Genomic DNA, 22,934 nt, shown 5'->3' with positions numbered 1-22,934 from the left:
CTCACTAGTTATCCTCAGTGCAGTGACAGTATTCATTCTTAAAGAGGTTCTCTCGTGTTTACATTTTGTGCTGGGCAAAAACAGACAAGGTGTTGGAACAGGGCCGATGGGTGTTAACCAATTAATCACCCAAATGTGAAATTGGAAGATAAATGTACTTAACTTTTGTATGAATGTATTGAAGACGACGTATGAAATCAAGGTATAAAAATTCTTTTTGAGAACAGGATTGTTACTGCAACATGAGAATACTGCTATTCTTTTTTTTTTTAAACATCTTTATTGGAGTATAATTGCTTTACAATGGTGTGTTGAGAATACTACTATTCTTGCAGCACCCTCTGTGTTCTGTGAGAATACAGAAAGGATGACTTGACTAGTAAAAAACCACAGTTGCATTTTGAGATCATTTTGGCTGCAGTGCAAACAGAGGCGGGGTGGTCCTGTGCAAAGCAAACCTCCAGGTAGCTTCTTTAAGAATGCAAATTCTTAAAAGCTATGCTTGCCGCATGAGGAGTGGGGCAGACTCCCTCCACACACCCTCCCACACATTTCCTGGGGTGCTGAAGAAGGAGGTCCATAAAACCGCCTGTGACCTGCACTGACACAGAGGGTCTGAGGGCAAAGACAGACGGCCGAGAGCAGGTATAAAAGAGACACGTGGCTATGATAGTATTGTATCCTTCAAAAAGCAACAGGAACAGAAATAGACACTCAGGAAAGAACTAGAAATGTCCAGAGTTCAGAGCAGATCTAAAGCATCTGAGGACAGCAGAATGCAAACAAGTCTCAGGGTTGTCTTGAAAATAAAAGAAAGATTCTGCTTGACTAATTTGATGCTGTAAACAATGGGGACAGGCAGATGCAAAGCTATGTACAGTACTTATACTGGGTCCAAATTAAAAGTGGATTGAGCTGCAACCTGCTTTCAAATGCAGCTGTCAAGGAACTAATAACGAACATGACAAAATAAGAACAGAACTTGATTTTCTAAATTGCCTTCTGTACTTTAAATGAATTAAATATGATTTCCAACTTCAACAATATTATATATTAATTTTTTAAAAAAATTTGAGCAAAGTATAACAAGCTCTTGTTTCTCAAAAAGGGATATTTATAAATGAAATAAATATTCTATTCAAAACTTCTCAAAAGCCAAATTATGTTTTTCTCCTTGCAGTGAAACAGAACTACTTGCAGTGCAGAGAAGCTTATGTTGGGGAAGATTACGATGCCTAAGTGGTTTTCCATCTCACTCTCCGTAATCTCCAAGATAATGGTGTATAAAACAGCAAAAAAGAAAAACCCAAAGCAGAAAACCAATGGGTCATTTTTATAATCTTGAAATACAATTTTAAGTCATTAAAATGATAATCAAGAAGTAATCGTTTTCTTATTACTCCTCAAATTTTCCTTTATTTCCCTGAAATCAGTATCCTTTGCGACCGATGAAACTACTTTGTTCATTCAAGGTCACCACAGTCTATCTACGTGACTTCATAAATAAAAGGAAACTGGAAATATGTCCTAATGCCACATGGCGTGCTTAATGAGTTGTGGCAAACTGGTCTCTTTCCACAATATTCATCTGGAAAAGTTTTGAAATAGATACTCCAATAAAATCACCAAAGCCAGTGGAGGACTGAGTATTGAAGGAAGTTATTCGAGCAAAATATGCCACTGTACCTATTATGTGACTAGCATCTTTTACAGAATTTTGCCGAAACAAGAGAAGAGTTTTAACAGGAAACACACAACATCAAATCCAGGTTACTGGTATTGATGGCTACCATCCATGCAGTCCCTTCCATTCTCTGTATGCTTATTTGTTCATTCATTCAACCAAGATATATTGGCTACCTTCTATGTGCCAAGTACAGAGCATTAAAAATGTTCAAGCGAACTGCTTGCCCTCATTGAACTTACATTCTAGCGTTATGTAATGTCAGGAAAAAATAAGCAATATATATATTACATATGTATAATATAAGGTAGCATCATGCAGTGATAAATGTAATACCCTTCTTTCATATGTTATCAGAACCTATTGTGTGAGATGTGTCACTCGTGTTTAATTACTCAGGCATGTGCTATATCTGTTCTGTTCTCCCACAGGCTGGAAGTTCTTTGAAGACACAAACCACATCTAATTCATGTTTGGCTTTCCCACAGTGCTTTGCATAAAGCAAAAGTTTCCATATATATTTGCTGAAATAACTCTTACATCCAAAACTCACTGCTTAAATGACACACCAGCATCTATCTTTGTAGTGTTTCTTCTGCCTATGCGGCTTATGTAGGATGAACGTGTGTATCTATGCAAGCATGCCCACTGGATGTATGATCACCAAAGCATTTCCTTGGGCATCTTTCTGTAACTTTGGACATTCTTCTGCCTCAAATGTAATTTTTCCATTTATGAGCTCTGTGACTTGGGCAAGCCGCTTTAACTTGCTGAGTTTTATTTTAATAAATTGGGACAATAATAATGCATGTTCCATCAACTGTTGTCAAACAATGTATTAGATGAAGAAGATTACAAGTGTCATTCTGGTTTTTATTGTTATCATGGGAAGTCAGATTCTTTACAGCCAAGGTTTGCTAATGGGTGGTTTATAGGTCATAGTTGGCTTCTAAATTTATTTCCCTTGGGAGGTACACATTTTTTTCCCTCCCAATTTGACTGCCTTTATATGGGCACATACAGTCTGAGCTGCTCCTGTTATCTCACAGCTGACCCTACTTCCTTCCTATAGTGGCCTGAGCTGCAGAAGGCATCTGACTTTCTAGACTCTGGTTAAGCCCCTAAGGCCGTTGTCTTAGAACCCACATCCACAAGGTGGAAGATCAGCACGTAGGAGGAAATCAACAGCATTCAGCACCACACCACCCTCATTTAAGCCTTTATCTATCAAGTGACATCAGTCATTGTCACTGTTGAGGTAGGGACCCTAGGTAGCTGGGATTCCTGGGCTATTCACTCCTCTCGCAGTGGCAGGATCTGGAATGGATGGATGGATGGATGGATGGACCAGTGAATGAATGAATGAATGAGAAGACTCTCACGGAACAAGATAGGATAGCTTAGGTCCCAATAGGCCTTAGTCTCAAATCAAAACTGAAGTAGCAAAAATTGGAAGTTCTGCTTCAGACTGGGAATGAGGGGTGTGAAACAGATCTAGTACTGTTTGATGACATTACAAAAAAGTGGAAAACTACTGTTAGGTCTCTATTTTACCAAGATCCAGGAAATTTCCAATCATAAACGTCACCTGAAGTCTCTGGGTAGGAGTTTCTTTCTATTTGAAGTCGCCCTTGAAATATATTTCTAAGAATTCCAAGGATTATTCTTAGGAAAGCACAGTGATATAGAATGGGTCTGAATGAAGCAAAGTAAAAGGCTTGTTCACTCAAGACTCTTATGTGCATGAATGCCCTGAGAATGCTGGGTGGAGTTTGCCACTTCCTGAGGCAAACTCTTTGTTTCTCTTCTCTGTTTTATTCAAGGGCAACTGACAATGATTCTTGACAAAATAGGTCTGACTCATCCTATTATTCATTTGCTTTGTGATTCTGTGTGTACGTGTTTCGTCTCCAGGCACATTTTGTGCCTGAGAACTTGCTGGAGCAATGACTAAACTTGCACTCTCTGATTCAGTATCTTTTTTTCCAGATGCAAAACTTACAAGTTAGAAAGAGCTGTAAGCAAATACATAAGAACTGGCAGACATAAGGTGACAAGGGACCCAGATGTCTACCTTCCCAAAGTGATCTCAAGAAGCTAAAGGTCCCTCCCTCTACAAAGGGTAACAAGCTCTTGATAAAGAGGAATACAGATACAGGGATACAGAGCCAAACCCTTTAAAAGATAAAATACATGTTACCGGGTACCTGAATGGCTATCTATTGGAAAGTGCAGTAGGATTTTTCAGTTGTGCTTGAAGGTGTAAAATCTACCTTGGAGATTCCTACCTATATGCCCATTTTTCCTATGCATCCTTCCAGCCAACCCAGAAGAGTTTATCACTGTTCCGTGCTCCTAGAACATTCCATAGAAAGTGCCATTTATACCTCCATTATAGCTCTTGAGACACTGTGTAATAGTGAGTTATGAGCCTATCCTTCTCTGGTCATGATTTCAGCAGGGAATTCCTTAATGCTTAAGCACAGTTCCAGCATGTCATAAGCACTAAATAAGTTTGCTGGATGAATGAATGAATGAACAAAGAAATGGGTAAATTAGCAAGTTTAGGTAGATATTTCAGGAAGATGAATCAATATTTTCTAGAAGGGCTTTCCCACGATGAGGTGTTTATCTCTCAAAGTTGTGACCTTTGTAATTAATGGAAAGACTAGGAAAGGATGGCTGAGGACACACTATCTCCCAGATCCTTATCACATGTTAGCACATTTATTTTAGTTTTACAGATGAGACACCAGAAATCAAAGACCTTGAGTAACTTACTCAAGGCTCTCAGAGAGTAAATGGTGAAACTAGGATTCGAACATCGACCAGTAAAAACCCCAAGCTTACGTTTTCCTTAGAAGACATTCTCTTTTCAAGGTACTGCTTAAGCAGAGACCGAAACACAGTCTAAGATGTGATGGAGAAAAGGTACCTGTAGTGGAAGGTCAGATTAGAGCACTCACTAACTGTGTGTTCAACAGAGTTACAAGGATCTTGGAAGAAGAAATTACACAATAATTCGTATCTCTGCAAACTTGATACCTAACACGGGCTACAATGATATTTCTCAGAAGATGATGACTCATTTGCTAGAGCAAGTTTGGAAGTACAAATAGAAAAGAAAATAAGTTTTTCAGCTCAATGTCTGTAAAATGAAGTTATTGATCTTTAACCTATTGCTAAAGTCTTATTTCATATTTCTAAAGCCAAAGAGTCTCCTTTGTGACCAACAATAGAAAACTATCTCCACCCTCCATTAAGATCCTTATTGCCCTTTCCATAAGGAAAGCTGGCATCTGTGTTAAAAAGCAGTTATCTTTCATTTCTAGTGGAGGGCTCAGCAACACTTAACTAATTCTTGCCTTTTAAAGTGCAGCATTATTACTTTCTGGAGAAATTCCAGATTTTAATGGATAAACCATCCAGAAATAGACTAGGCTTGAGTGACTAAAGAGAACTCTATTTTGCATTCACACATCTGAGTGCCCCTGGTATTAATCTGAAATGTAATCTCAGCCATGTAGCAAGTTATGTGAATGCCTGTGGTTTGGTGATAAGATAAAGAATTGTTCCTGGTGGCCTATGACCAAAAACAGAGTCCTCAACCTAAATGGGCCAGCGTCTTCATGTGAAATTTGAGGGAAGACTGCTAAAACACTTGATTGCTTCCATTTTTACATGAGAGAGAATAAGGATAGCTATTTCATCAGAGTAGAAAGAATAAAAATTTTGAAAATAAGATGTCCAAGTGAGGCCTATGGAATTATTTTGCTTCCCTTTGCCACCGTGGTCCATGTCAAATTTAATACGAAGGACAATACTTTGAGGACCAAGGCTTTGCAGAACGGTATTGTCCGTTACAGGCACTGTGTCTGTTTCTGAGATTAACTCTTGAGAATCAATGTAATCCTTGCCTTTGAAGAAATCTGCTCTTTGAAGAAGGATGATGTATTTATACACTGTAAATTTACTATCTTATTACTTATTACCTAATAATAGAGATAACATTCATGAAGAGCCTTCTTTGAACTATGTGATTTACATATAATCTTACTGAATTCTTTAGCTTGGTGGATCTGTACACTGCAGCCAGGCAGGTGGTAATTTTCCTCTTTGCCTTGAGTATAGCAGACTTGCTCTTGCCTCAGGACCTTTGCACTTGCTGCCCCTGCTTATTCTTTAATCTCTAGATCAAATATTTTCTCTTCATAAATGTTTTTCTCACTTCTGCAGCATAAAGATTCCTTTGCCACCTCACCATCGTCTCTCTACCTTCTGTAACCCTGTTTATTCCAGATTTTACCAATCATTCCATTCTGTTTATTTCTTTACGTATTTTCTGTTTTCCTTACTTTATTGAAATGAGTTTTGTGAAAGTAGGTATCTAGGCTGCCTTGCTCTCCACTGAATCCTTGGAGTTTGAAACAGTTCTCGGTTCATATCAGATACTCCATACATATCTTTGGAATGAATGAATAATGATTGGATGAACACACTTTTCGATTAAAAAACCTTGGGGGAAAAGAGATTTCTACTCACCTGTACCACACCTGTACAGGAATCCAAAAAGATGCAACCTTTGGGTTCTTTGGATATTTTTTCATCTTTGTAAAAATTCATGATGTAGGAATTATCTGGCAACTGAGTCAGCTGGAAGAAGCGCTTTTTGAATGACTAAATAAAGGGAAAAAAATGTAAGGAGGTGGTTCAAATCCACAGAAATTAGACTACTTCTGAGTCCTTCAAGAGTGCTACGTTTCTAGGGCACTGTTCTAGAGAAGAACATCCTCCTTTCTCATAAATAAAATATGACATGAATAAAACTCAATGCAAATGGCTCTCCTCTGTTCTGTGACCGAAGTGGAGGAGGGTGTGAAGAAAGGTGGCAGAAACAAAGATGAGTCTTGATGTCTCCTTACCCGAACGGTAACGGTATTATTCACGGTGCTGTTAAAATTCCCCTTGTAGAGCCAGCCAGACTTGAAAACTCCGGTTCCTCCCATTCCCCCTCCGCCCTTGGAGGATGAGTGAGAAGTGGTATCCTGTACAGAAGGCATCATTAGCATCACAGCCATCTTCTGTGAATCCCAGATCTTAGACACTGTGCTTAAAAACAAGACTCCTTTTTCTCTCTTTGACTCATCTTAAGAAATCATGTTCAATTTCAAAACACACGTGATTCACTTTATCTAAAAGCCTTCAAACCAACAGCTACTGCAGCTTTAGGAGAAACTGGTCTGAATTTGAAACACGCTAGTGAAAGACAGGAGCTAATTATCCTCATGTTTTAAACATTTCACTTTCAACCATTTACTTACTTCATCCTTATCAGCATCTTCATGGTCAACCTCAAAGGAATGTGAAGGAAGTTTCTCTGGTTTGTATTCTGCTCTGATATTAAAAAAAAAAAAGATTCTGATTTGTCATTTGAGACATTGCTTTCTTTCAGCTGGGTAACAGCTATTGTGGTGGCTTTCTTACACGTTTTTATAAAATAATATAATCTCGTGAGGGGCCCATTTCCTTTGGAAGTATTAACTTTCCCCTTACACCATTATATCTTATCTCCAGAAATTAAATCTCCATTTTAAACCAGAGTTACTATTTATACAGATTTACACATGTCCTTTTTAATTACAAGAAGGTAAGTGGGACAATTTTAAGGGCTTGGTGATTTATATTTTCCTTCCTCCACATTTTGAAGTGGAATATAAAGTACTGATATTTTCATTATCTTTTTTTTTTTTTTCCCTTTTGCTTTTATGTGACATATCCAAGGCTACAGGACAGTCATTTGAAGAACCACCCAGTGCTCTGGCCACCAGGCTGCGCTGCTCCCCTAACCTTGGCCTCTCCCGGAAGCCTGCACCAACGTGACTTAGCAGCAATTGTGCTAGCTTTGGGGATTTCCATGGTAGCACAGTAAAGCCTCTTAGAGCATCACTGACCAGCCCAGAGGAGTAAGAGTGTACACTTGGCCCTATAAATGGTAAAATAAGACAGAAATAAACTTCCCTTGGCTTGATTCTACCTCATAACACATGGTTGAATGGAAACCAGACAGTATCATCCAAAATTCAGGCATTCCTTTATACCTAACTAGAAAATCCTACACGGAGAGTTGGCATGGGAGATTTGTTTTCTTTAAAATGATTTATATTATGTAGAAGCAATCTCAGAAGTTGACTATTGAGAAAAAGGCCCAGGGGCACATTCAGTATTCCCATTACAAATGGTTTCCTATGTTGATGGTGTTCCAGATAGCAAGGGGAGTGACCAAGGACTCTTTATATGTATTCATATATGTCTATACATACATCTGTATATGTATATGTACACACACACATATATTTATATTATATATGTACTCATAAAATCACCAAGCCGTGCATTCACATAGGGATTCAGTGGACTCAAAATATTCTGTACCCTCCTTCTGAAAGACATAGAAATGCCCATTCCCAGTTCACAGCAGAGAAAGAGCACAAAAAGAACACCGTCCTCACTATCAAACTGTAGAAAAGCCTGAGATCAGAACCACATCCTCCATACCTGATCAATGTTTTTTCTATTGTGGTAAAATATACGTAACAGAAGAATTACCATTTTAACTGTTTTTAAGTGCACAGTTCAGTAGCACTAAGTAGATTCACACTGTACAACCACCCCACTGTCCATCTCCAGACCATTTTTATCCCCAAACTGACTCTGTACCCATTAAACAATAATTCCCCATTTTTCCCTTTCCCCAGCCCCAGATTATCATTCTACTTTCTATCTCTATGAAATGAACTATTCTTGGTACTTCATATGAGTGGAGTCATGCAATATTTGTCTTTTTTGTGGCTGGCTTATTTCACTTAGCATAATGTCTTCAAGGTTCATTCATGTTGGGGAGTGTATCAGGATTTCATTCCTTTTTAAGGCTGAACGATATTCCATTGTAACCTGGTAAGAGTTTGTGCTTCCAAAGTCATTTCCATGAAGGTGTCCTGGATCTACAGAATTAGGACTGTCTTCCTGTAGATGTTGAGCGTACGTCTCTTATGATGCTTGCCTGGTTCTGTTATTTGGACGCCTGTCTTAGCCCTCCAGCAGATTATACATTTCTTAAAGCCAGTGACTCTAATAAAGTCCCATCTACATCTCACTCGGCTTTTTTCTTTCCTGTTGTAGACATGATCAATATGCGTTTGCTGACTGAATTATTGAGAGGCAAGGTGAACAAGGATATCACAGAAGTGAAATAATATGAAAAGGTGTAACTTAAACTTTTGTTTTTGGAAGGCATCTTGGCGATGTTCTTTTTAGCAGTAGGACACATTTTTGGTGATCAAAATCCTAAGAGGCACCTCCAACATGTTAAATAGGTTTTTTAAAAGTATCTTATTATTGTGAATTTATCCTATAAATTCAAATTAATGAAAATCCCTTGCTACTAAAATTCATAACTAATAAAAATAAAGCTATTCTGGGGTACACGGTACTTGATATTGAGTGTTATAAATGATATCTAGAGTCTCACTTCAGTCCTAATTCCAATTTATTTCTCTATTTTGTTTCAGTTCCACAGTCTTGATAGGACATCCCAAGACCCATAGATAAGTGGTTGCAGATGTTAACAGTTTTATTTCAAAGCCAGAGGCTTGAAAGAAGAGTGGTAGGAAATGTGTATTTCGAGGTTATCATCACAACAGGTTCAGACACATGGTAAGGGTAAGTGATCAATAAATACTTGCTAATTAATGTGTATGAATTTACTTGCATGGGTATGTGTTAGTCCAAATTTCAAAAACATATTAATATATAATACAACCTTCCTCATCCATGATTTATTTGCAAGCTCAAAAATATATACCAAGATAACAGACATTTTGTACTGAAGTCTAAATATGCACTAAGTAGCATATTGCTTTTTATTCACATGTATATGTGTATAATCAGACTTTTGGACACAAATACAGGGAATCCACATCTAGTCTAATCTTGCTATTTTGCTGAGAAGAAAACGAAGTCCATAACAGTTACTCACATAAACACATGGTGAAAAAGATGGGGTTAGAAGCCTTATCTCTGAAACGATACTTCCTGTATTAAGGACGGATTATTCCAAACCATCTTTAATAAGCATGTTAAGTATGACTGCAGCCATTTTTCTCTTGCAAAGGATCCTGGTGTACCTGTAGTTCTTTCTCCTTCTTGCAGAACCTTAGAGATACTCAAGTTTGGGCCAACTGCCACTGATGTTAACTTGTTCTGCCTCTTTTGGTTAGGGTCAACCTTATATGAAGGCAGAACAGGTAACAGACCACACTGTTATTTTGGGACCACTGGGAAATTCTCCCCATCCCATCAAAAATACTCCTCTTCTCCTTAACAACATCTTGACACTCCTTGAACCAGAAGCAGTTCCTTTTGCCTTTTCATTTGATGGGCAAAATAAAGCACGTAAACACAACCCTTTCCTCACCTCCTTCCAGAGGTGACACACTGCCTGAGATTCAGAGGCAAGTTCAAAGGGCTTATTTCAGAGCAATTATTCAAAGTAATTTGTCTGCAGAGGAGGAGACATGAGTGTTCCAGGATTCTTAAAATGATGGCAGGGCAGTAAAGGCACTATTAAGGAAACATCCCAAGTGAAAGATAAAGGGATGAGTAGGGGAAACTGAGGATGAGGCAGCAAAAACAAACGTGAACTGGAAGGTCAATGTTTGGCTCCAGGGTGGCCCTAAATTATATGCTAGTCCTTTCCTGCCCGTCTCCCTTTGACGTTGAGACAGTTCTATTCGTTTCTGAATTCTTTACTCTGTCCTCTTTTGCCAGCATGGTTTATCCTTTCTTTTCTTTCTTACCAAAGAATAATTTTATAGGCATTTGTTCTTGATAATTGTGGCTTTCAATAGAGGCCATGTTCCACAGTCCAACTCTCATTTCTGCAAAGATAATTATCAAAGTGTAAAGAAAGGAGAGAAGGAACAGCCTTTCAAACTAGCAATGAAATAACAAACAATTAAGGAAACAAAATAGGGTTTTCACGAATCTCAGTGTATAAGGTTAAACACTTGTGAGGGTTTTCCCACAAATCTCCCATCAGAGAATTGAAAATAACAACTAAGATAGCCTATAAATGATTGCCAAAGTTTCACAAAAGTCCATGATTTTAAAGTGACTTATGCACAACTCAGCTGAAAATGCTGTATTGACAGGAGAACGGCTAAACAAACTATAGTAGATCCACACACAAAAGGAATGTTACTCAGAAAGGGAAAGGAGCTACTGATACATGCAACAATGTGGATATCACTCAACATCACGCTGAGTCAAAGTCAGAAACACAGGAATACATATGGTATGATTCCAAAAAATAAAGTTCTAGAATATAAAGTTCTAGAATATGTAATAGCAATCTGTGGTGAAGAAAATCAGAACAGTGGTTGTCTCTGGGGAGAGAGGGAAGTAGGGGTGAGGACTGACAAGGAAGGGGTAGCCATGAACTCTTTGAAGGTGATGATAACATCCGTTATGTCAGTAGGGGTTTCAGGTGCACAGGTATATGCATAGTCAAAGCCATCCAGTGGTTCACTTACAACTTGTGTCTCACCTCCTAAAGTTTCCCTCAAAAGAAAAAAAAGTAAACTGTAAACATATGTTTCTAGTTACTGGTATGCATTCTAAAGTGTTTAGAAAGGGAGCAGACAGTGTGTTGGTACTTTAAACTCACCTTGAAATGATCAAAATATAAGATGGACTGGTGGATGGCAAGAGGGGTGGGTGGATGGATGCATAATGTCATAAAATACATACAGCAAAATGTAAAAGATACATTCTAGATGGTGAGAATATGGGTGTTCATTGTACAAGTTTTCCAACATTTTTTGTATGTTTGAAAATTTGCAGAGTAAAATATAGGGGGGATTTCCTTTTAAAGGTGTTGAAGAAAAATGATGTTTCCTGAATTTTTTTAATACTAAGCAAAATTTTAAGAAATTGTGCCAAAATATATATAACTATTCTCAAAGAAAATAGTGAGTATGAATTTCTCAAGAACTTTCCCCTGGTATTTTTGAAGGACAGATGATTTTGAAAAGAGAGAAGGCGGCTTCATACAAATACTAAAAACGTTTTTTTAAATTTCCCAAATGTTACGATATTACAATTTGCGAGGTCTCCAAACTCTTGCATAAAACCAAACCTTTTCAGTTCACTTAAGTATTATGACTCAAAAATAAATCATAAGATATGATAGATAAGACCAATGAGGTCACTAGCAAAACTCAACCAACTACATTAATCCTTAGTCATATTCATGCAGACCTTACTGTTCACTAAATAAAATGTGCAGACCAGGGAGTGTCAATACAGGTCATATCTAGGGGTGTGGGATGGGAGAATGTGCATGCTTTTTCGTTGCTGGCTTTTCTTAAATCTGTTTGCTTGATCAAATTCACTGTGAGTTGACAGCTGTGTTAATTCTTGGAGCCTATTCCTCCTCGTCACTAAATGATCCAGTTTTCAGATAGTACCTGTCACATAGAAGACCTACAATAATGACAACCACGTATCAGAAGATAAATCCCCAAGCTGAGTAAGCTCGCCTTCTAAGGGAGGACGGAGTCGGTAATTAAGCATAAATAAACAAGGTAATTTCCCTGGATGAAAACGGTTGGGAAGAAAATTAAAGAGGAAGAGAGAAAAGAGTGATCAGGTAGGGGTGGCAGAAGCCAGGTTTAGAAAGGGTGGTCACAGATGGCCAGTTTGGTTCAGAATGAGAAGAAGCCGGCCATGTGATGATCTGGGGGAAGATCATTCTGGCACAGGGAATGGCGAGCAAAGGTCTTGAGGAAGGATCAGGCTTGCAGCATCCAAGAGTGGACCGCTGGTGGGGCTGGAGCACAGTGAGGGAGGGAGAGAGACAGGAGGGGAGGTCAGCCTTGTAAGAAAATGCCCTGCAGCACACTTGGCAGAGGGTTTAGACATGGGTGCTACTGAGAGCTCTTCTTTCCCATCCCTCTTCCCACTGACCCACAGGGCACTGCCTCCTTGTCCTTAAGTAACCATCATCACTACTCAGTCTCATATCTGCAGGGCCATTAAGCATGACCTTTCTCTCTTCTGGATGTCATTAAAAGATAAGCACCTCTGGCTGTTGAAGGTAAAATTCTTCCCCCAAGACCACTGTGGGTCTCTAAGGGCCTTTGGGCTCCAGAGACGGAGGGCTCAGCAGGGGCCTCACCTTCCGGTGATTGGCCCCAACATTAGTTGTCATTTCTGGTCAGTCTTATTTCTCATTTCTATACCCAAATAACCTCCTATACCTCATATAAGGAGTGTGGAGATGCCTGACTGGAGTGAGGTTGGGGGCTAGTTACTAACCCTCTCGATGCTCTGCATTCCTTTATACAACAGGGAAAACAGATCCTACTCCGTGGGGTCATGCGTGTTAAATGAGATAATGTACATATGGCACCCAGCACATTCTGGCTCACTGTCGACACTCAAGAAGTGTTCTTTTATTTAAAAAAAATTCGGTTCCAAATCAGCCCAACTATACTGGTTCCATTTTTTTTTTTTTTTTTTTTTTTTTTTTGCGGTACATGGGCCTCTCACCGTTGTGGCCTCTCCCGTTGCGGAGCACAGGCTCCGGACGCACAGGCTCAGCGGCCATGGCTCACAGGCCCAGCCGCTCCGCAGCATGTGGGATCTTCCCGGACTGGGGCACGAACCTGTGTTCCCTGCATCAGCAGGCGGACTCTCAACTCAACCACTGCGCCACCAAGGAAGCCCTACAGGTTCCATTTTAATTGATCTTCTATCTATCACAAAATATACTCTATGAAATTTTCTTCTTTATATCCACCCAGCTGTGGTAAAAAAAAAAAGTATGTCATTTATTTCTGTATTTTAGCCTGCGGATTAATGAAATCTGTGGCCTCATAATTTTTTGTTTGTTTCACATTTTTAAAATTGAGGTATAATTGACAGATGACATTATGCTAGTTTTAGGTGTACAAAATAATGATTCTGTATTTGTATATACTGTGAAATAATCACCACAATAAGTCTAGTTGACATCGTTACCATGCAGAGCTACAAAGAATTTGTGTGTGTGTGATGAGGACTTTTAAGATCTACTCTCTTGGCAACTTTCAAATATTCGATACAGTATTGTTAACTCTAGTCACCAAGCTGTACGTTCCATTACCATTGACTTATTTATTTTATAACTGGAAGTTTGTACCTTTTTGATCCCCTTCACCTCACCTCTGACAACTATCAGTCTGTTCTCTGTATCTGTGAGCTTGCTTTTTTTTCTGGTTTTGTTTTTAAATTCCACATATGAGTGAGATCATGTGGCTTTTGTCTTTCTCTGACTTATTTCACTCAGCACAGTGCCCTTCAGGTCCACGCATGTCGTCAAAAGTGGCAAGATTTCCTTCTTTTTTATCACTGAATAGTATTCCATTGTGTATATATGCCACATTTTCATCCATCGGTGGACACTTAAGTTGTTTCTGTATCTTGGCTAGTGTAAATAATGCTGTAATGAACATGGGGGTGTGTATATCTTTTCGAATTAGTGTTTTTGTTTTCTTCAAATAAATACCCAGAAGCGGAATTGCTGAATCATATGGTAGCTCCATTTTTAATTTTTTGAGGAATCTCCGTACTGTTTTTCATAGTGGCTATACCAGTTTACGTTCCTACCAAGAGTGCACAAGGGTTCCATTTTCTCCACATCCTTACCAACACTTGTTATCTCTGGTTGTTTTCATAATAGCCATTCTAACAGGTGTGAGGAGATAATTCATTGTGGTTTTGATTTGTATTTCCCTGGTGATTAGTGACGTTGAGTATCTTTTCATGTAGCATTTGGCTATCTGTATGTCTTCTCTGGGAAAATGTCTATTCAGATCCTCTTCCTATTTTTTAATAAGATCGTTGTTGGTCTTTTTTTTTTTTTTTTTTTTTTTTGCCCCTGAGTTGTATGAGTTCTTTGTATATTTTATGTATTAACCCCTTATCAGGTATATGATTTGCAAATATTTCTCCCATTCAGTAGGTTGCTTTTCATTTTTTTGATGATTTCCTTAGTTGTGCAGAAGCTTTTTAATTTGATGTAGTCTCATTTGTTTATTTTTGCTTCTGTTGCCTTTGCTTTTGGAGTCAGATCCAAAAACATCATTGCCAAAACCAATGTCAAGGAGCTTATTGCCTATGTTTTTACCCAGGAGTTTTATGGCTTCTGGTCTTATACTCAAGTTGTAAATCCATTTTTAGTTAATTTCATGTATGGTGTAAGATAGTAGTCTAGTTTCATTCTTTTACTTGTTGCTGTCAGCTTTCCCAATGTTTATTGAAGAGACTATCCTTTCCCCGTTGTATATTCTTGGCTGTTTTGACATCATACTTCTTTTTTATGACATTCTTGTTTCCTAGGAACACCAATTTCAGTGCCAATTTTTATTTCTAATGTGTGAAGTCTTTACATTTTACATTCTAGCCTGAAATAAAGTCTCTCTCCAGTATCTTCCTATGAACAGACACTAAAAAAATAAGGTTCTTAAGAGTGGATAATAGCACACTTTTAAATTTAAAGACTAAAAATGAGGGACATGAACACATATCATTTTTCACTTCCCCATAATTCCAAGTTTTTATTTTAAAGCCTCAGCAATCCATAAAAAGAAATGATCAGTTTAAATTGGTAGCAGACATAGAAGAATTCTTCTAATGCAGGAGGTATGAAAATGATTTACTTCTAATAGTCTCAGAAGGCCCAAGTAAATTATGTTCCCACTACTGACCTAAATATGTGTAGTCTTTAGTGGGAAGTGCTTAGCTTTGTAAAATCATTTAAAAAATAGTTTTACTATTCAATGTTACAGCCTTCATTCGTTCAGGGGATACATGAGGATTATTCTAGAACTTCTGATTTTCATTTTGAACATATCATATAGAGTTCATTACAGTTTCTCACTTAGCAGCAGTCTTATGCTTCCCTTTCTTGGTAGCAACTTCCACATCCTTTAGTTAAAGTCAGGGAAATTTTCAGCAATATTTTGGTTACTTTTGCATTTCTTCTCATGAGATTCCTTCTCGGGCTCTACAAGAACTCCAATTCAACAGTGATACCCAGACCTGTTCTGACTGGTGCCTTCTCTCTTGTTTTCACAGAGGAACGATATAGTGCATGTGAATTTTTAAATTAATTTATTTTTCTTTATGGCATCATGAATACAAGAAAAGATGAACAGTGTTTGGGGATAAAGCCATTGAAGATTTCAATGGACCTAAGCACAGCAGGAAGGCATTTATGCCAAATGGCAGCTGAACACCTCTTTCTACACTCTCTCCCTTTATACGCAGTCTGCCAAGTGCTTGGACATGGCTTACAAGTTGTAACCACTTCTCAGTGCTATTTTCAGAAAGAAGAAGTCTCGATGTTAAAAAATGCTTTGCTTTTCAATTGCAGCTACAAAAGGTGTGTGACTAAGGCCCAGACATTCTGAATGTAATAATTATTCATGAAGGCCTAGGGTGTGATGAGACCTTCCCAACATGAAGTTTAAGGAAGCTATCTTTTAGGAGTGACCAGAATATAAAGGAACGTTCAGAGATTTGGTGAAAGTTAACAGCCACTGTTTTGAATAAAGACTTGCTGTTTTAGAGGAACATTGCTTTGCTCTTCACAGTAACGCTACTCCAAAAGAAATGGCCTGCTTCTCTTTTTCTTTTTCTTTTTTTTAATTCTCACTGCTACAATCCCATTCTCCATAGAGTAGAGGAGGTAATTTCTTAAAGAGGTAAACCAGATCATGTCACACTCCAGGTTACAAATTTCTAGTCTTCTGTTGCAATGAGAATAAAATCCAGCTCCTTTTCAGGACCCACGAGGTCCCCTGCCTAGTTCCATGGTTTCACCAACCCTTAGGTCCGGCCTCAGAATGACCACTCTGGTTCCCACCTCATGGCCTTTGCCCCTGCTGTTTCCTCTGGGAACCCTTTTCTGGAGATTGCAGTGCTGGTAGCTACGGTCCCTTCAGATCTGAGCCCAAATGTCACCTTCCCAGAGCTACTCCATAACACCCCCTCCACTTCAAATTCTGCATCCAGGAGTTGATAGCAGCACTTCCAAGTATCCCAGTCTGGAAAAGATGTTTCTCGGGGCACGGAAAATCTTAGAAAGTGGTACCCAAATCTAAACCATGTGCCCATTAAAAAGTTAGATGCAATGTGTATGACCTCAAAGTTTCACTTGAGGGAAGTGTTAATAAAAAATTAACTTCTGACTGTCTTAAGTGTTTTTTCTGGATGACGTGCATCATTTTAGTTTGATGAACCAGTGTGTTGGGAGATTCCAGTTCTTTGCAGTTCTTTGAATTTAAGCGACTCCAAGCCCATCCAGGATTATTATGTTTTAAAATTTGTTACTCTCTCAGTTTACTTATCCAATAAGTAATTATTGCACACCTACTATGTGCCAGGCATTCTCCTAGGCCTGCCGGGGATTCTGCGAGGAAGAGTCCCTGCCCTTTGGGGCGGGGGTTAACTTTAGTGGGAGACACAGACACAGAATAAATGACTACCCTAGGTCAGGCAGTTGGTCAGGTGAGCAAATTCTTTATAGAGGTGACATCTGGGCAGTTGCAGAACAATATCACCTTTTCCTAAAGACTTTATTTCCCCATAATCCGGAAAATAGTAGGTGTTTGTTTTTCCTTTTTGCTGTTCTTAGACATTTATCATTCCTGCGGAGGTTGTTTACTTTCGTGCCCTTTAATATCCCAGAGTGAAAATACATGAAACCAATGGCAAATCGGAATGCTATATACCGAATATTGTCAGAAAAAATTTCTGGTCCAAATTTTACTTTTTAAATTGTCTTGTATCTGCTATTGAAAAGACAGCTCACAAAAGAATGACATGGTACTTTAAAACTTTGTTCAAAACCTAAATGAGTATACGTATCTCTCACCCCAATTCTGTGAGGTTACAAGCAATACGTTGTTGAACAAAATGTTCCATCGTGACTTTTACTTTTAAATTTTGTAAAACACACCTTGATACTAGATTAACGTACATGCATTCATGAACAGCGGCAGAATTTAGGGAACATAGCTTATATATGGAAAAACCCAAGAAGTAATCATAATAGGTTCTTACCGAGGTAACTGTCGAATGTCTCCAGAATACTGTTCGTATTTGTAGTTTACCACATACCACTGGGAACTGTAAAATTTACAAGCCTGAAAGGAAAACAATGGCAATTAAAAATTATCATTCAAAAAGCAGCTGTCCTGATAAAGAAGCACAGTGCATTCAGTGCTCATCATCTCCGGGTTAATGTTAAGGTAGCTATGTTAGCGATTTTAAGGTAGATAAGGGGCTTGAGCATTACAATCATTTCATTTTCCAGTGAAAGGAAAATCTAACCTTTCCCAGACTCTTAGAGGAGGAACTGTTTAACATATTTATTCTATTTTTCTCCATTAAGGAAAGCCTAATTTAATCATCCTCTGAATCATAACCGGATATGTCACTAACCTCAAGTATCTTCATTTTTCAGCGTTCCTTGGAAAGCCTTCCTTTATGTAACAGTTCTTAGCAGTGAAATATGTTATTATTTATATGCTATCCTTTCATCATAATTTTAGCCCATTTCTTCTTATTCCTGCATCAGTAACCTATCCTTTTCCTCTTTATAGCAACCCTGCTGTCAGCCTGAAATGAGTTTTTCAGTTTTACCTCATTGCCTCCCGAGCCCAACCTTCTCCCTGATTATTCATCAACTTTATAAATATATGTGAATAAAAGATGACCAAAAAAACTTTTAAAAAACAATGTTAATAGCACAAAAAAATTATCTTAGAGCGGTTCATGATGGCTGAGTTTGCAGTAGTTACTCACGGCAAATATTTCCCAAACACCGACCCTGTGCCTGTCACAGTACTGACCACAGAGTGGTAATACGGATTTCACTAGCTGGCTTTTAAGATTCCTTTAGATTCTAAAATTACATAAATCTGGGGATTAAACAGCAACACCAGGATTATAAGGAGACCCTGTCCTCTAGCATTAGTGGGAAAAAATGAGGAGTAATAAACTTACTGCAATGTGAGAGATAAGACCTCTGATCGTCTTTGTAACCAAGAAGGGGACAGCAAATGAGAGCTCTTCAGGAGAGTCATTACTCAAGGTGTGGAAGGGTTAGAGCAAAGAAAGCACGGGCACTGTCTTTGCAGAAACAGAAAGTGGGAAGGAGTGGCTCACAGCAGGGTGTAGAAAGGTGGGTGGAGAACATAGGGTGTGGGCACCTGGCTCAAGATGCACAGGAAAGGCAGGGAGAAGGGTTAGGGGTCCTTAGCCACACTGGATTTCTCTAGCCTTGAACTTCCTCAGCACCATAGCTTTATCTGTTCAGGGAAACACCCCGACGCAAATGGGGACTGAGGGCAAACAATGCATGAGACTAGGACAAAGATAGGAGTGGGGGGATGGCGGCAGGGGGAGAGGAGAAAAGAAGAGATTAAAAACAGAACAGCAACAAGACAAATAGATGTGGATAACAGTCAAAGAGGATTCAGGGGATGTGTACCGACTTTGGATGGAGAGGAGGAATGTGAACAAAACTTAATGTTTAGCTAAAATTAAATTTCTTAACTTGCCAATGCCTGAGCCAACTGTGCAAACCACACGTTTCTGGAAATAAAAGGAAAACCGGACCTTGATATGTTCCCTGGCTAAAATGTTCCATCTTCATTTTCGATAAAGATGCCAGGAATTCAGGCAAGGATCACAAAGATCCACAGCATCGCAACCCAAGAGGGAAAAACATTCATGATCACGGCTCTTTCCCACCCTCTCTCACTTACTTTCCTTTCTCTCTACACTTTCCTGTAGTTCTCAAACGATACACAATGGAAAACAAAAAGCATAAAACCCACCCCTTTTTTGCATTCCCTTTCAATCTTTTTCTTTTTTCTGGTGCGTAGTTTTACCTAGTTCTCCTCTAAGTATATATTTGAATTGGAATATTGTTTTTATTCACTTAAAGGCATATTCTAAAGATTTTTTAACTTTTGCTTTCTAAATTTTATGACCACTTTAAATAAGTAGAATAAAGTCTCATACCCTAATTTACCAACCAGGTCTCTTAGCTTTGGAAACCGTCCATTCATTAATTTGGTCAATAAACATTATTGAACCCATACTGTGTGCCTGGCGTTTTTCCAGGTGATGCAAATACATCAGTGAACAAGGGACACAAATTCATGCCCTCTTGAAAAGTGTGCCCCTGTGAAGAGCTGGCCAACAAACACAAAAATAAGTAAATTGTGTAATGTATCAGGAAATGCTAAGTGTCATGTGAAAAATAAAGCAGAAGAAGGGGGACGGATAGAGTTGGGGAAGGAGGGACAATTTAAATAGAATGGTTAGGGTAAGTCTTACAAAGAAGGTGACATTTGAGCAAAGACTTAGAGAAGAGGACAGAGTGAGCAGTTACTATGGCTACTTCAAATTTTGTGCCATTGTAGAAAAAGATGCTTCAGAGTGTTTCTTCATGAATTTGATCCTCCCATTTTCCCTCAAGTTTGACCCATTTTGGATCATTTTCTTAGGATAGAGTACTCAAAGTATTTTAAAGATTCTTGATAAAAAACTCCAAACCAACGTATATTCTTTACAAAAAAACATGCGAACAGAGGGTACCGCACTGAACCAGGAGCTACAGGGCTTTATTCTTGGTCTGGGACTAGTACTGAATTCCAACATGATTTTGGTCAAATCATTTTATTTATTGGGATCTCTGATTTAGCAACTGAACACTCAGTATATTAGACTGGATTAGAAATTTCTCTCTCATAATATCTATTGCTACACTTCCTAATCTGGAGGTTTCGATGGGACAAATGTGCATTGTCTTATTGCCCTGTCTTGCTATGGAGAGTACCTATGTGTAACCACGATAAACATTCACGCGTATTACATACACTGTTCACGAGATGCCACAGGCTTCACCAAACCTGAGATATGTTAATCCTGAATTGCACTGACCGAAAATGAAGGTGGTTATTTCTTATAACAGTACAGCCTAGTAAAGAACTACCTCTTTTTTGTTTTGGCAGTGGCAAGTGCCTGTCAGATACTGTTCTAGTAGGTGCTTTACATATAATCTTAACAAGCAATCCATGAGATTTTATATTCCCATTTTATAGATCACAGAGGCAAGGAGAGGCTCAGATTTTTGCCCAAGATCCCACATGTGATAGAAGTAGGATTTCAAACTGGATTTGTCTGACTCAAGAAGTCTATTCAACTAATTTATGAGTTGTTTGATATTTGCAGACTTTGAAGCCTTTAAAAAAAAAAAATCACATCTGGACCACCATTCCAGAGGTTTTTATGGTGTTTCTGTTTCTGTCTTGGAGTCAGGCAAACCTGGTTTTGAATTTTGGTATTAACTGTGAGGTCTCAATTAAGCGATTTAATATCTATTTCTTTATCTGTCTAAATAATACCACCTTCATTAGGATCGATTCCTATAAAGCACCTAACAGAGGGTAAGTAACTAACAAATACTTGTTTTTAAAAAATAGGTTTTCTCAGCAAGTTTGACTCAATCTATAAATCACATTCATGATAGCTAATAATAACAACTTGTTTTTCTTGATTTATTCAAGTATAGCTTTGGAGAGCTATCTTAGCTCTGATGATCAAAGCGTTCTGTTTTGTGTGTGTGTGTGTGTGTGTGTGTGTGTGTGTGTGTGTGTGTTAGTTTCTGCTTTATAACAAAGTGAATCAGTTATACATATACATATGTTCCCCTATCTCTTCCCTCTTGCGTCTCCCTCCCTCCCACCCTCCCCATCCCACCCCTCTAGGTGGTCACAAAGCACCGAGCTGATCTCCCTGTGCTATGCGGCTGCTTCCCACTGGCTATCTACCTTACGTTTGGTAGTGTATATACGTCCATGCCTCTCTCTCATAGCGTTCTGTTTTAATCAAATTCCTTCTGAATTTGTTAGGTTTCTTGTATCTGGTGGTAGGTAGATGAGGATTAGGGTTGGACTAGATGACCCTTAAGAATCCTTGTAAACCTGTGATTTCTCCGATTCTGAGAAAGCCAGTGCATTTTACCAACACATAAACATTTCTCCTACATAGTTAGGCATTTTGGAAATGTTACGCATAGAAAATTATTCGCCATTCTTTGCTCCAGCCCACACACTCGCTCTAAGAAGATCATTAAGATCTATTATAATTATGACTACAATTCCTCTTTGTCCAAAAACTAAGCTGAAATGACCTGGTGCAAATTCAAAGTCACAGGCTACAACTCTGCTTGTTTTAGTAAGGCAATGGCTCCATTTCCCCCCTAAAAAGTACCTATCTCACAACACTGATTTTAAATTACCCACTTCTTATCCCCTTGAGAAAGGGACACTGCCACAGTCTGCTTCAAAGATGAAGACTGAATATCCAGCAAACATTTGCTGAGCTGGTTAATTTTTCCAAACAGCAATGCCCCGGTTCACATTTTATTTGTTTATTATGTTTGCTTGTTCAGCCTTTATCTTGCCATCTCTGCCTGTTCTATGTTTAGACACACAAAAAATTGAGCCAACTCAACATAGTCAAAGGCTTTTAAATCATTAGGATAGTGTTGCCCAAATTGTATTGTGTCCATGGAGCTTGCTAATTAAAATGCAGGTTCCTGGGTCCCACGGGGGGTTCACTGAATCAGAATCTCTAGAGGGGGCCTTGAAATGCATCATTCCACTGGGGTGACAGTGTGACTCTGTCCTTGTCATGCTGTCTGCCTATGAACTGAAAGCATTAGGGTCCCAGCTTCACACAGGGAACTCTAGTAACTGAGGTGACCCTCCAGCTTCCCTGTAAGTAGGCACATCCTTTTAAAAGAGCAGGGAGCATATCAACTACAGCATGGGGTTTTACTGATAGTGGAAACTCAATATATATGTGTTGAATGAATGAATCTTCTATATTCTTTCTTTTCCTTTAGAAATAACAAAACAGGACACCTTAAAAGTTCTAAAAATCTAAATACTTTTGAAAAGATCGGGCAACTATAAAGCATACCCTAAAATACTCTAAACAAAACATATCATTTTTCCCCTTTTCCCGTCCTCTTTAGAGGATCACCAGAATCAATTCAAATCATGTCACCTACCTCAAATAGCAATTTAGGTTTGGCAATGTAATTTGTCCATCTCTTAAAAAGGCT

The 22,934-nt window shown here is 38.6% G+C and overlaps 1 protein-coding gene across 7 annotated transcripts in view; it reads right to left on the bottom strand.

Moving 5' to 3' along the window:
* DOCK10 (dedicator of cytokinesis 10) overlaps positions 1 to 22,934 on the bottom strand; it is a 209,120-nt gene that overhangs the window by 102,922 nt on the left and 83,264 nt on the right. For all 7 annotated transcript variants that reach the window (XM_024763121.1, XM_024763126.1, XM_024763127.1 and 4 more), the window contains exons 4-7: positions 17,852 to 17,934; positions 7,006 to 7,078; positions 6,607 to 6,729; positions 6,227 to 6,361 (exon numbers count right to left, since the gene is read on the bottom strand). In XM_024763121.1, coding sequence (XP_024618889.1) covers positions 6,227 to 6,361; positions 6,607 to 6,729; positions 7,006 to 7,078; positions 17,852 to 17,934 — 414 coding nt within the window. The remainder of the gene's footprint in view (positions 1 to 6,226; positions 6,362 to 6,606; positions 6,730 to 7,005; positions 7,079 to 17,851; positions 17,935 to 22,934) is intronic.

Source organism: Neophocaena asiaeorientalis, unplaced genomic scaffold (assembly GCF_003031525.2).
Source record: "Neophocaena asiaeorientalis asiaeorientalis breed wild unplaced genomic scaffold, Neophocaena_asiaeorientalis_V1.1 scaffold86, whole genome shotgun sequence".
In the NCBI taxonomy this organism is placed as follows: Eukaryota; Metazoa; Chordata; class Mammalia; order Artiodactyla; family Phocoenidae; genus Neophocaena; species Neophocaena asiaeorientalis.
Note: the sequence above shows the minus strand (reverse complement) of the source record. Positions and strands in the feature narration are given on the sequence as shown.